The sequence below is a fragment of the Convolutriloba macropyga genome, unplaced genomic scaffold (assembly GCF_964194025.1).
Source record: "Convolutriloba macropyga unplaced genomic scaffold, txConMacr16.3 SCAFFOLD_729, whole genome shotgun sequence".
Lineage (NCBI taxonomy): Eukaryota > Metazoa > Xenacoelomorpha > Acoela > Convolutidae > Convolutriloba > Convolutriloba macropyga.
Genome location: NW_027453268.1, coordinates 54,500 through 69,412, shown reverse-complemented (window position 1 = coordinate 69,412; position 14,913 = coordinate 54,500). Strand labels below are relative to the sequence as shown.

Genomic DNA, 14,913 nt, shown 5'->3' with positions numbered 1-14,913 from the left:
AAAAAACTACTACCGATAAAGCGAATTTTTGTTCAAACACCGTATTCTCACTCTACTTTAAAATTAGAGCGATGAAATTTCACGCCGCGAAACCACTCGCTTTTTCGCTCCATTTCCTGTTTCGGCGTGACCAAAATCACTGCTCCAATTTGACTTCAGAAATCATGAAAATGTGTGAACAGATCTTAAAAAAAAAAAAAAGACAGCGCCCCAATACAATTCAAATTCTTTGAATTGTAAAAAACCAAGAGAAGGCCAATAATAGCCTCAGCTATCGCTGTGCGGCTATTAAAAAAAAGTGCGTGCAGATCCTGTTTCCGATCTGAGTCTTTCCTAGTCTCATCTTGGTTAGAAATCATTAGCTGTTATTGTGATTACACAATCTGTTTGTGAAAAGACTTGCTTTTTAATTCAGCCTTATTGGTCTTCGGAAACTGGTTGCAAAATTTTTCATCACTAATAATACTTAATTCAAAATCAATAATTCGGCAAAAGTGAAGATTTTGTAACTCTGAAGTTACAGCTCTGAACTAGTCATTTCTTATGGACCTTTTTTTGCTAAAATGCAAACTTTTAAGCTGTACGGTACAAGAGAAGGTTAGTAATGGAAACTAAGTAAACAGTAGGCGTGGAAAGTAATAAAGAATAAGATGCACTGAGAATAAACACTCATCCTTAATTGACAGCAGTTAATTACATTTGTTTTTTAAAAGAAATGAAAAAAAACAGCCACCAAAATAATATTTCACGATTAACTAACAGAGTAATCAACTCTGAAAAATAAATTATCCTGACCTGGTTAGGGACTTCATCTCTGCATTCTCAGGCTCCTGCTGCAGTTTTTCTACGTTCTCATTGGACCCTGAAACACACGAAACTCAAATATTAAAAACCAGTAACATCATCGCGTCATTTATGTTTTGCCTCCGCCCCTTCTTCGAGGGCATTACTTTTACGCCCTCAATTTTCTACACAGTAATGAAAAGTTACCCGGGTCCATAAACGGCACTGGGGATAGGTAGCCCGGAACAGAATTGATCCAACCGCTGCTATTTGAAGAGTAGCGGAAACAAACAGTTCATTCAGCTGCAGTGTTCATTCATTCAATTTCATTTTGGTTAACTTTTATTCACGATGAAAGGCAACTGCAGTTAGGCAACTGTAATAATGGCAACGATAGTTGATTAGTTAATTATACCACAAGTTTGTTATCATAACGTTGCAAATATCCAAAATGCCATTTTAAATGAAATTGGCGATTCGTGGAAATGAGTGATAAAATCTCGTCACTATTTTTCATTTTGGTCAACTTTTATTCACGATGAAACTCAGTTGGTATAGTTGCAGACATACATGATGAATAGTATTACGGATGTGAACATAACTTATGTCCACCATTTTGAGCATGCAATTAGCCTAAAGCTTCATTATCCGAAGTTTTGGAGTAAAAACTTGAGACGCAATTCAAGACTTAATAGTTCTTGTTAACCGTGATATCGGCGACGCTGAGTTCTTGAATTACTGCAAGAGGTTGATAGCAGCCGTGTGGTCATGTTTTTAGTCAACTCGTTGTATAACTTACGCCCCACTGCAATCGATTAGACTATCTTTTTCCTCCATGGTTCACATAGCAACAGTGGAAGAGTGACAGAAAAAGATCTCAAATCAGGGTTCAGGGTTTTTCTAGTATTTCAGGTTTTCGTAGTATTCATTGGGCTCTATCAATTTTTACATACTTTTCAATTGATGTTAAAGTAAACTTCCACCACCTGAGTTTAGCTCCTTAAAATTGTGAGCAGAAGAGCAATTTAGATAAAAATTTGAATAACAAAGCCAAGGACTTAAAAAATACTCGACGTAGAGAGTCAATTAAAAAGTCAAAACGGACGAGCAAAAACTTTGCATTCAAAGAAGACACCAAGACTAAAAAATTGCTTCAATCGTTATCGAGAGTAGAGATCTAATAAGTTTAAAAAATTGTTCTTAAAGCCAGAAAATTAATTATTTTTTTAAATTTTAATAATGCATCTTGGAAAAAACAAATTGGCATAACATAACCTCTCTGTTGTACGCTCCTATAATTCTCCCACCAATACAATTTTTCAAAGTTAATTCTCTCTGAAGTTCCTGTCTTTTACTCAAAAATAAACAGAAAACAATAACGCTCCTTCTCTTCGTAAGAAACAGAGCGTATAAACAAAAGCCGCTTTAATAGCTTAGTGGTAGCCACTCGAAGAGTAAAAGACAAGATTTTAATTACTTGTTCACCTAGACAAGTACACACAAACATCCTCGTGAAACTAATTTCGAAAAACAATTGTAATGTGATCAGAAACGTCCTTAATTTTGGAGAAAAAATATCAAATCAACAACCATTTTTATCTCATTTTTTCACACCAGTCTTTTAGCAACAGGCGTCTTCAATTCCCACAATTGCAATCAAGCCAAATGGCTACAAATTTTGTAAAACTACTTTCGATACTTGAAAATACAATAAAAACTAGTTTTAAATTATTGCCATAATTTAAATAAAGTTGCATACACATGGAAAATCAAACGAAAAGCATGGAAATCGAAAATAAAGAAAATAATTGCCTACAGAAATTTTGTAAAACTACTAAGTAAGCCATAATTTAAAAAATGACCGACTAACGTCGGGCGAATTGCCCTCAAACGACCGGCTAGCGGTTGGCTTCGTCGGCTGCTAGCCACGATTTAGTGAGGCTACTTTAGCTTACTTGTAGGGGCGTGAGGTGAGGGTGAAAGATGATATCACGCCACATAACAGCAGCAGAAGTGCGGCATCAACAAAAGAGTTAAGGAAAGAGAGAATGAGTGAGGGAGAGATAAAAGCGTAAAAAAATAAGAGAGACCAATTGAAAATAGAGAGGGAGAGAGAGAGAGAGAGCTGGAAAAATTTCCATGATTCTGCAACTGCGAAATTTAATTCTGCAACTGCGAGTTTTCTAGCCTTGTTAGTAATTAAATTATATAAAAAAAAGTGAAACTGCAAACTTCAAAAGAAAAGTTTCCACATTTCGCAGTGAGAAAAATGTTCAAAAATAATTTTTGTCTCTGGTGTTGTCCTGTCATCCAGCCATCTGCAAGACTTTTGTTGGCAAAAAAGTTTTATTGGCCAGTAATGATCGTTGAATTCAAAAGGACAAAAATAAAAAAATTTTGAAAAAATTTGGAAAATTTAACAAAATCTTGCAAAAATTTGCGATATTTAGATCTCCAAAACCATTTCATTGTCTCAAAAGACTATCACGTATCTTTATTTCCAGCCTCAAATAGTTTCACTGGCTCATAAAGATCCATCAACTTGGAACATAATTTCCCAAAAATTTAAAAAAATAAAAATTATCAAAGAATTGCTAAAACTCGAGTCATTAAAGTATTCACAACCACTCCATTAACTCTAGAAACAAAACAGAAGCTAATTATCAAACCTCGGAGGAGGACCCTGGGCCCCTGGTGCCGGAACAAACTGAAAAATTCAAATAAAAAAGTTGAAAAATGCAAATACTTTGCAAATACAAAAATTTTTTTCATTTCGTCAAATAAAAATCTTGAAACACATTCCACTACGTCTAAAAGGTAAACAGTAAACTGTAAAACAAACCTAGAGGACGTTCCTTGGCTCTTGAGGGTGGAAAAACTTAAAAAATGACCAAAAATTTCAAAAAACTAGAAAAAAATCGCAAATTATCTGAAAAAAACGCTTAATTTTAAGATAATAATGAAAATCATTCCCTTACATCTACAAACTATGCAGCAAAATATTTTGAAAAGGAGGAGGGTCCTTGGATTTGACGCTGGAGAAACTTAAAAACTTAAAAGACAAAATTAAAAAAAAAAGTTCATATAAAAAATTGCTAAAATTTGTGATATTAACAAGTTGAAAACTATTCCGTGGCCAATAAAAAATATTTTTCAGTAACATGTTATCAAACCCTTAAGGAGGTTTTCAAGACTCTGGTTCTGGAAAAACTTGGATAATGACAATATATGTCGAATAAAAGAAAATTGCAAGTTTTGTCAAAAAAAGCTTAAAATCGTAATGTTTAAATGTTGACTCATTCCATTAACACCAGAAACTGTGCCGCAACGTATTATCAACCTCAGAATCCTCCTCAGTGGGCTAGACCTTGATAGCTAGGTCTGGCAATTCTCAAAAAAATGACAAAAATGTTCAAAAAGATTGAAAAAAATGTGGATATTAGTATAAAATTGAATGTTTCTGCTGGTGAGGGTTAAATTTAACTGAAGCAAAAAACTGATCTTTCCGATTAAAACAAGCCTTAAGTTGTTGCGTAATTTAAAAAAAGTTGAATGAAAATGATAAATCAAAGAACAGTGAGAACATTTGAGAAAAAAGCATCGCTTCGTAAAATTTATTAACTTAGAGACAAATTCTTTGCACCAATTTCTCGCTCTCTAATTGAGCGATATGAACAGAAAATACTAGTCTTTCTCAGCTGCGAGGTGTTTATAACGGATGGTGAGGGGTAAATTCAATTGAAGAAAAACTGATCTTTTCCGTTTGTTCACCCACCCTTTGTACGATATCTTCCCTCCAGTTACAGAGCAAGTGCCATTATGTGCGTCTGGGGGGTGCAAATAATATGCACCCACTAAGCTGGGGATCACAAATGGAAAAAAATCGGAAAATTATCAACCCTGGAGGACATAGGGCTGACCCTTGACAGCTAGGTCTGATATTTTTCAAAAAATGACAAAAAATTTCAAAAAAGATTGAAAAAAATTGTGAAAATTAGTTTAAAAATGCATGTTTATGTTTGATTACCAAAACATATAGCTTTTAAAAAAGTCATAAAAAGTTTTTAAGTCTTGCAAAAGACCTTTTTCAACTTTAACCAACCTCAATTTTATTAGACTGGTGCAAAAATTTCGAAAAGGATGAAAAACCAAAAAATGCAACACTTTTGCTAAAAAAACTTCTAAAAAATGACCTTTTAACCTCAAACTATGGTAGCTTCATCATACTAAGCACTTGAAGGACTATTAAACGCGGCTAAGGGCCTCTAATGAAATTTAATGCCCGCTGGTAAAATTTATTAACTGAGAGACAAATTATTTACGCCCCAATTTCTCGCTCTCTACATGAGCAATTTGAACAAAAAATGCTATTCTTTCTCATCTGCGAGGTGTTAACAACTGCTGGTGAGGGTTAAATTTAATTGAAGCAAAAACTGATCTTTCCGATTAAAACGAGCTTTAAATTGTTGCCGTAATTTAAAAAAAAGTTGCATACAAATAGAAAAACAAAGAATAGTAAGAATAATTGAGAAAAAAGCCGCGCTTGGTAAAATTTATTAACTTAGAGACAAATTGTTTGCACCAATTTTTCGCTCTCTAAATGAGCGATAGGAACAAAAAACACTATTCATTCTCAGCTGCGAGGTGCTGATAACGGCTGGTGAGGGGTAAATTTAACTGCAGAAAAACTGATCTTTTCCGGTCGTGCACCCACCCCTTGTACGGTATCTTCCACCCAGTTACAAAGCAAGTGCCATTATGTGCGTCTGCGGGCGCAAATAATATGCACCCACTAAGTTGGGGGTCACAAACAGAAAAAATTCGGAAAAAAATGATGAGGTCAAAAGGGACCGAACCTCCCGAAAATTTTCTTCACGCAAATTAAGACTCATCCACTGCCCCCTCTATGCCCTACTTCAGCTGGGAAGCGGTATAATGTCACGAGCTTATACTGATGGCGCAAGAGCTAATTATAGACCGCTACTAAGATTTAACATTAAAAATGATACCAGTATTGTCGCATTTTTTATTACGCCTCTAGTAAACATAGCCGGCAGATTGCCGGAATAGCTGCGAAAGAAAAGACTTGAGTGCCGTATAATAGAGATATATCTAAAATGAAAAATCGACGCCGCTCAAAAAGCTAGGTAAAAAACAATCAGCAATGAATTAAAAAAGCCTATTAAAATTCATTGCGCAGAAGCCCTTTCATTAGGGACCTTTATTACACATATGAATTCCATTGACCTTAAATTAATTCAAATTAAACTTAAGTTTTAAAGCGCAAAAGTCATCTTTTTGAGTGAGGTAAGTCACGTATGATCAAAATCTAATCACGCAAATGAACTTAAAACTTTTGCTAGACAAAGAATGAGAAATAACGTCACGTGTGCAAATGCCGTTAGTGAGAGGAAGACGTCATTCAGAAAAATTGACTTTCAGCTTTGCTGTGTGAACAAATGTAAAACGAAAAAGAGCGTCAGACGACGAAACATAAAAAAACATAGCAGGACAAGCCCTGACGTACAATTCAAAGAATTTTCATTGACTAAACAAAAAACTAGACCTAGAACGGACTATGAGTGAATTGGGAAAACCATTTCTAAAAAAATCAGATAAAAAAACAGTAAATCAATGTTAAAATGCCGCATGTGATCAAAAAACTATTAGCAAGAAATGCAAATTTGGTTCAGAGAAAAAACTAGGCCTAGAATGAACTATGAATGGATTGGGAAAACCATTAAGAAAAAAATCCGACCCAAAAAATTAAACATACCCGGCAGATTGCCGGAAAATAGCCGCCGTTGATTCCAATAAGCATGATTGGGATTGAAATAACAGAATATATTGAAAAAAGAAAATAACAAAAGTAAATAACAAAAGATTTTTGTACAAAAATATTTTTTAAGTCCGATTTATTTTGATGGCATTTCGTAGTTGAACATACTTCTGTTTCTTAGAGAGAGGCTACAGGGGCTACTATCAACACCAATAAGCATTAGAGGTGGTAACTAAGACTTATAGGAACGACGTTCAAATAGCGGGCATCTAAAATTGGGCTTTATGGGTTTATCCCGTTTCTCTGACTTCAATTTTTATACTGACTCTGTTCATTTTGAATTGCTTTGCTGAGCAACTGATGTTCAAATTCACTTTTAGCAGAATGAGAGAAGAGAGAAACTAGCCTAGAGAAGTCAAAAAGATTTCACGCAAAATGTTGACAAGGCGGCAAAATGAGGTAAAGCGAAACATTTTTTTATTCGACTTAGTAAAAAAAAATAGGAGCGCTATAATAGCCGGCTGAGAAGATGAGGGCGGCTATTAAAAATGAAAACATTAAAAATCAAAGTGAAATTACCGCATGCGAACAAAAAACCCTACCGAGAATGTGAACATTTTTGTTCAAACACCGTTTTCTCACCCTACTTTAAAATTAGAGCAAAAAAATTCACGCCGCAAAACCACCCGCTTTTTCGCTCCTTTTCTTGCTTCGGCGTGACCAAAATTACTACTCCAATTTGACTTCAAAAATCATAAAAATGTGTGAACAGATCTTAAAAAAAGACAGCGCCCCAATACAATTCAAATTCTTCGAATTGTAAAAAACCAAGAACACCGCAATATAGCTCCGCTCAGCTTACAGCTTCGCAGCTATAAAAATAAAACCGCCGCGAAATAAGTTTCCCGCTAGAATTCTAAATGAGAGCATTTTGGATCACGCAATTATCAGAAAGTCAAGCGGGCGGGAAGAAGTCACTCAAAAAGTTAAATGATTAAAAGGATCTCAGTAAGAAGTTCGTACCTGATGAATTAGACTTTTTGCTGAGAGCTGGTTCCATGGTGTATATGTGTACTAGTATGCTGTATTCAAAGACAGCAGAGACCACATTCCAGACAGCTATGAACATGGCTGTGAACTTGTGTCCAGGTCCGTCCATTAGGAACCCAATGAAGATCGGAGCCACTATGTTGGTCACCATGTCTATACGCCTCATAGTCGCATTCACATCTGAACAACGAAACACTGCCACTAACATTGTTACAACTTCAACCCAACACTTTGTATGTTAGGCTGCCTGCATCAGCGTTTCCATGTCGAAATGAAGTAATGAATTCAAAGGCAGCCGATTGAATAATTCGAAACTCCAAAACAATGTTCGTAGCATTTGGAAGAAATTCCAAAATTCGTATAAGAATTGAATCCACTTATCACTAATGCAACAGCTGAGTTTCCAAAGTCAGTTCAAACAATACAGGTGTTAATTATTCCACGCAGAGAAAACATAGTTTTATTACCTTTTAAAATAGTTTGAAATAAGATTTACAATTATTTTTTTTAATAGTGTCACTTTGATTTGACCATATAATACTCCAATAAAATCTTATGCGTTAAGATTATATGTTTAATAAGATGGACGAGGGCGAGAAACATCATAATTATCCTTATGACATTTATAGTTTTTTTGTTTGCCATTTATCACGGAATCAAAACTTGATTTCACTCGCCCAAAACGAGGGAAATTCCGAACTGAAAGAATTGAATCTAGTAAATGAACTCAACTGTCCATTTTGATTGATATAGTTACCGGACTATGCTTAAGTTACCGGGTCAAGAAAAAGATTTCATCTTGCAAGATAAATTTTTTCCTCTAAATATACAAATTATGATACAACACTGAACGCTTTTGAACGCGATCAGCATACGATGTCTACAATGGGACGCAACAACCTTAAAAAACTGGACACAAAAAAATAGCTGGCTGATTTTCAGAACATAGCCGCGATAGTTTCGTAATCTGGAGTCTCAAAAGCAAAAACAGACAGAAAAAAATCACATATTTCCTCTTCTTATTAATTGCCGAGATGCTACATTTAGATTAGGAATCTACATAAATTATTGCTGATTCTATTATTTGCGCTCATATAACCATCAATTAGAGTGACATATACCCAGTTGACCTCATCTCCTTGACATAAAAATTTTTGAAAGCGAGGAAAAACCATTTTTTAGGGTGTGGTAAATTAAATGTGAACAAAAACTTAATTACACAAATGAAGAAAAAACTCACTGCACTCAGATTGAAAAATGACGTTGAAGGACGTAAATTCAGTCAAAATTGTATGACTGTTAAAAAACGGCAGTTTTGAAATCCTGATGTTTTATGGTCATAACAAAATTCTTAACAAAACAGCCAAAACAGCCCGAAGAATTCCGGAAACAACTCAGATCTTTTATCTTAAAACATTTATTCTTTACTCGTGTCTCAAAGAGAAAGATTCGAGTACTGACATCATTGCAATACGCTAACAAAACAATTACCCTACCAATCAGAAAACAAACAAAGGCCCCACAGATTTCAAACTTGACATAATTTTGACGAAAAACTCATCTGAGATCCTGATACCGCAAAAAGAACTGAATGGGCTAACAATTTTCACGAAATAACTTGATAATTGTCGTCGGCCACATTAATGGTTTAAAAATTAGCGCCTTAGAATCTAATGGCCCTAATAACACCGCACTAAGTCTGCGACCCGTAGACACATTTTGAAGGGAAAAGGAAGATAATAAACTTGATTACTCGAAAAAAATTCTTCTGAAACAGTCAGAAATTTTGTTTTGTGTTATTATAAATTGAATTATTTTTGTCATTAAGTTTTTGAAACTCAGTTAAAATTAATTCCATAGGCGCAAATTTTGAAATATTTTGACAGTTGGAACAACTGCTGATAAAATAAAATACATCTAGATTTCTATATAAAGATATATACTAAAAATTGTAGAATAAGGAAACATAAGAAAACACAGAAAAAAGACTTCGAAAATTTCCGAAATGTTAAAAGAAATCAGCATTTAGAGGATTACAATTCGAATTACTATTCGAAATCTGGAAAAAAAATCAAAATATTGTCAAAACTGCACTTATAAGACAATTTTGAATGAGTTTCAGAAATGCCAGAAAATAAATCAATATTAACAAAAAAGTGACGGTACACAGAAAACAGAAAGATTTTTTAGTAATTAAAACTAAGATAAAAACAAAAAACTGAAATTGAAAAACCACTAGAATCGGATTAGAATGTGTACAATTTTATACATAAAAAACAAATCAAACTAAAAACATGCATTCAATTATTGCATTATTAAAGGGAATTTGCGTTATACACTACACTGAGTTTTTTTTAAAAGAATCCGCTCACTGTTTCAAATAAATTAATGAAAAAAATAACTAAAAATTGAGATATGTTTCCATTTTGCACTTGAAACGTTTTATGAGGCGCTCAAAAAACTACTGTTGTATCAACAAGTGTTGTACAGTAATGCAGAATCAAATATTGTTTCTAAAAATCAACTACAAAATAAACCAAAAGGACGAATAAACTGTTAAAACAGTTATCTATTTGCACCAGTCTCCTGAAAACACGTAGTCAAAGCCGAAAAGTCATTCACTGAACGCTGCGCATAATAAAAACTTCTCCCGCTCAAAAATAAATTTTAAAACACATTTGAACTTGACCGACTAACGTCGGAAATATTGCTCTCGAGCGATTAGTTGGAGCTCTTAACCTATTGCAGCCGGGGGGGGGGGTAACTAAAACTAAAATCACTATGGAGGGGCTTAAAATGACTTTATTAGAGGTTATTATATACCACTATGGTAACTCTAAAAAAATTATATAGAAAAAATTACACCAATTACGGCTAACTTGGGGGGGGGGGGGTTAGGTGGGTAGTGTCTGTAGTCTGAATAGGGAGAAGAGACAGCTGTGAGAAGAGTATACTTCACCTTGAGTTTCTATGTGTTAGTACCTAACCTACTCTTAAAGCGCAAGGTTCGAAAACAGAAGTCACTGCACGAAAACCAAAGTCACCAGTTCGGGTGGTGAACAAACTTGCGTCAGCTAAGAAAACATAGCCGGTAGAATACCGGAAAAAAACTAGACGAATCGTGCAATATAATTTCTAAATCAGAAGTAGGAGAACCGGTGTTCTCACTATAGCGGAAACATCAACCAAAAATAAATGCCCATTAGAACTATAGTGTTTCAAAAAAAGCAGAAGCACTTTTTAGCTTAAGGGTGTGGGTTGGTGGTGGGATTTAGGTAGGTAGCGGTAAGGGGGAGTGGTAGCTGGGCGAGGAGGGTGGCGTGTAGGTAGTTAGGGGAATAGATAGTTGGGGTTGTAGGAAGGTGGCGGGTTGTGTAAATGGGATAGGGAAGAGTAACTGTTAAGGGAAGAAAACTTCTAAAAATGACCTTTCGAACTTGAACATTACCAGCAGTACTTAGAACAAGAGTGTGGGGTAGTTGGGGGGGGGGGTAGTTCAGATAGGTTGGACGTCAACTTTCTAAACCAGAAGTCAATGTTCGAAAACAAAGGTCAAATTTCAAGTCATGACTCAACTAAAAAACATAGCCGGACTCGACATAGCAGGAAACGACTCGAATCGTCGTGCATTTAAATCTGTAACCTAACCTTACCGATATCAGAACATCAAAATAGACAGAGAAAAAAAAACAAAAGTAGCCCAACAAACCACATTAAAGTGTTTTAAAAACGCCGACAAGTTTTTAGGTGCGGGGGGAGCTAGGTGGGGTGGGTTGGTAGATAGGTTGGAGAGGTGGGTAGTGCTGGGGTAGTTGGTGGGGGGGGGGTTAGTTGGGGGTTGCTTGGTGAAGGGAGGGGTAGGGGTAGGTGGAGGGTAAGTTGGGGTGGGGGGGTAGATAGGTGGTGGGGGGTTGTGCGGTGTAGTTTAGAACAGAGTCGGCAGATTGCCGGAAAATAGCCGCGATAGACGCTTGGGGCCTTCCATGAATTGAAACAACTAAAGAGATTAGATAGACAGATCGACCACCAGTGCTTTAAAAGACAACAAGACTTTTTGGGTTAGCTTTGGACTGTCATTTTAATGCGACACATAAGCTCTATAAGGAGAAAGCCCTAATAGGGCTTTTCAAAATTAGGATCTTTTGCGTTTGTGTCCCCTCAGCTTAGTGCGCGCATATTATTTAAACCCCTCAGATGCACGTGCAATATTTTTTACAAGATGACTTACTATGTAATGGCACGTGCTCTGTAACTGAGGGGCGCATAACGTACTGGGGGCACAAACGGCGAAGATCCCAAAATCAGAATTCGAACTCAAAAACTCAAGACTCTAATAATCAAAAATTATGGCATATATGTTTGGCACCACTTAGATGCACACTATTGACCTTCAACAAGTAAATGTTCATAAAATTTAAAGTTCCATAAGTAATTTCAGAAGTCATTTTATTGAGTGAGGTAAGTCATTGAAAAAGTCGATTCCAAGAAATCGGGGTAAGACAAAAAAAGTCTGTTAGACGAAGTAGAAAAACATAGCAGGACAAGTCCTGAAATACAATTCAAATAATTGAATGAGAACCTACGACGTACTCTACCTGATCAGCAGATCAATTGAACAATGCCAGCCAGAACACAAACAAAATCATCTCAAAAATTGAGAAAGTACAAATAAACTCATTGCTAAAAACCTTGAAGCTTTTAAACCTAAGGCAAAATATTTTCCCTTTAAAAATACTTATTTCAAAAATATGTTCAAAACCAGTTTTTGTTCCTGAAATCAGTCAAGTATTATATTTGCAAGACCTGAAAAATATTCATTGGCCCTTGAAGATCGATTAACTCGAAAATGCACTTTTTAGCTTAAGGGTGTGGGTTGGTGGTGGGATTTAGGTAGGTAGCGGTAAGGGGGAGTGGTAGCTGGGCGAGGAGGGTGGCGTGTAGGTAGTTAGGGGAATAGATAGTTGGGGTTGTAGGTAGGTGGCGGGTTGTGTAAATGGGATAGGGAAGAGTAACTGTTAAGGGAAGAAAACTTCTAAAAATGACCTTTCGAACTTGAACATTACCAGCAGTACTTAAAACAAGAGTGTGGGGTAGTTGGGGGGGGGGGGGTGGGGTAGTTCAGATAGGTTGGACGTCAACTTTCTAAACCAGAAGTCAATGTTCGAAAACAAAGGTCAAATTTCAAGTCATGACTCAACTAAAAAACATAGCCGGACTCGACATAGCAGGAAACGACTCGAATCGTCGTGCATTTAAATCTGTAACCTAACCTTACCGATATCAGAACATCAAAATAGACAGAGAAAAAAAACAAAAGTAGCCCAACAAACCACATTAAAGTGTTTTAAAAACGCCGACAAGTTTTTAGGTGCGGGGGGAGCTAGGTGGGGTGGGTTGGTAGATAGGTTGGAGAGGTGGGTAGTGCTGGGGTAGTTGGTGGGGGGGGTTAGTTGGGGGGTTGCTTGGTGAAGGGAGGGGTAGGGGTAGGTGGGGTTAAGTTGGGGGGGGGGTAGATAGGTGGTGGGGGGTTGTGCGGTGTAGTTTAGAACAGAGTCGGCAGATTGCCGGAAAATAGCCGCGATAGACGCTTGGGGCCTTCCATGAATTGAAACAACTAAAGAGATTAGATAGACAGATCGACCACCAGTCCTTTAAAAGACAACAAGACTTTTTGGGTTAGCTTTGGACTGTCATTTTAATGCGACACATAAGCTCTATAAGGAGAAAGCCCTAATAGGGCTTTTCAAAATTAGGATCTGTTGCGTTTGTGTCCCCTCAGCTTAGTGCGCGCATATTATTTAAACCCCTCAGATGCACGTGCAATATTTTTTACAAGATGACTTACTATGTAATGGCACGTGCTCTGTAACTGAGGGGCGCATAACGTACTCGGGGCACAAACGGCGAAGATCCCAAAATCAGAATTCGAAATCAAAAACTCAAGACTCTAATAATCAAAAATTATGGCATATATGTTTGGCACCACTTAGATGCACACTATTGACCTTCAACAAGTAAATGTTCATAAAATTTAAAGTTCCATAAGTAATTTCAGAAGTCATTTTATTGAGTGAGGTAAGTCATTGAAAAAGTCGATTCCAAGAAATCGGGGTAAGACAAAAAAAGTCTGTTAGACGAAGTAGAAAAGCATAGCAGGACAAGTCCTGAAATACAATTCAAATAATTGAATGAGAACCTCCGACGTACTCTACCTGATCAGCAGATCAATTGAACAATGCCAGCCAGAACACAAACAAAATCATCTCAAAAATTGAGAAAGTACAAATAAACCCATTGCTAAAAATCTTGAAGCTTTTAAACCTAAGGCAAAATATTTTCCCTTTAAAAATACTTATTTCAAAAATATGTTCAAAACCAGTTTTTGTTTCTGAAATCAGTCAAGTATTATATTTGCAAGACCTGAAAAATATTCATTGGCCCTTGAAGATCGATTAACTCGAAAATGAACAAAAAATTTGCAAAAAAAATCAATTGCAAATTAAAAGGAAATGTTGCTAAAAATTGTGATATAAATATCTTGTGATATAATTGTGATATAATATACGAATCAATTCTGCGTCTCTAGAGGCTATCCAGTCACCCAAATCTAAGCTTTAAAAAACTCATTGGCTCATAGATCGATAGGCAATAGGTTTTAGAAAAAATTTCAAACTTCAAAAAAATAGAAATCCGTTCTCTTAATATGTTGAAAGCCAGTCAATTGCCTCCTATCAACTATTTATTAACATACTATCAAGCCCTGGATGAGATTACCTGGCTACTGAGGCAAGAAAAATAAATAAAAAACAAATGTTTTGAAAAAACTTGAAAAAAATTGCAAGTTTTATCACAAAACTTCTAAAAGTCGAAAGGTTCAAGTGTTGAAAACAAATTCATTGAAACTAAAAACCATGCAGTAACTTTATATCAGAACGTGGAATATGTTTTCTCGCAATTGAAAATGTACGAATATCAACAACTTTAGGAAGCCTTAAGAAAATTGCAGATTTTATCAAAAAAATGCCAAAATTCGAGAAATTAAAATGTTAAAAACCATGCCATGAATACTAGAAACTATGCAGTGACCTATTAAAAAACCTCAAAGGAGAATGCCTGGTCCCTGAGAAGGAAAAACTGAAAAAAATGGCGAAATTTCAAAAACCTGAAAATGCGAATTTTGTCAAAAAAATTGCTAAAATTTGTGATATTCAAAAGTTGAAACCTATTCCATGGCAACTAAAAAATTTTCAGTAACTTATTACCCCAACCCTGATGAGAATTTCTGGCTCCTGGGACTCAAA

General features: G+C 35.8%; 1 protein-coding gene across 1 annotated transcript in view; it reads right to left on the bottom strand.

Moving 5' to 3' along the window:
• The window catches only part of LOC142358169 (solute carrier family 40 member 1-like), a gene marked incomplete at its 3' end in the record, with an annotated part of 49,122 nt that overhangs the window by 18,061 nt on the left and 16,148 nt on the right, over positions 1–14,913 (bottom strand). Inside the window, exons 5-6 of the mRNA XM_075409629.1 lie at positions 7,586–7,792; positions 796–862 (exon numbers count right to left, since the gene is read on the bottom strand). Coding sequence (XP_075265744.1) covers positions 796–862; positions 7,586–7,792 — 274 coding nt within the window. The remainder of the gene's footprint in view (positions 1–795; positions 863–7,585; positions 7,793–14,913) is intronic.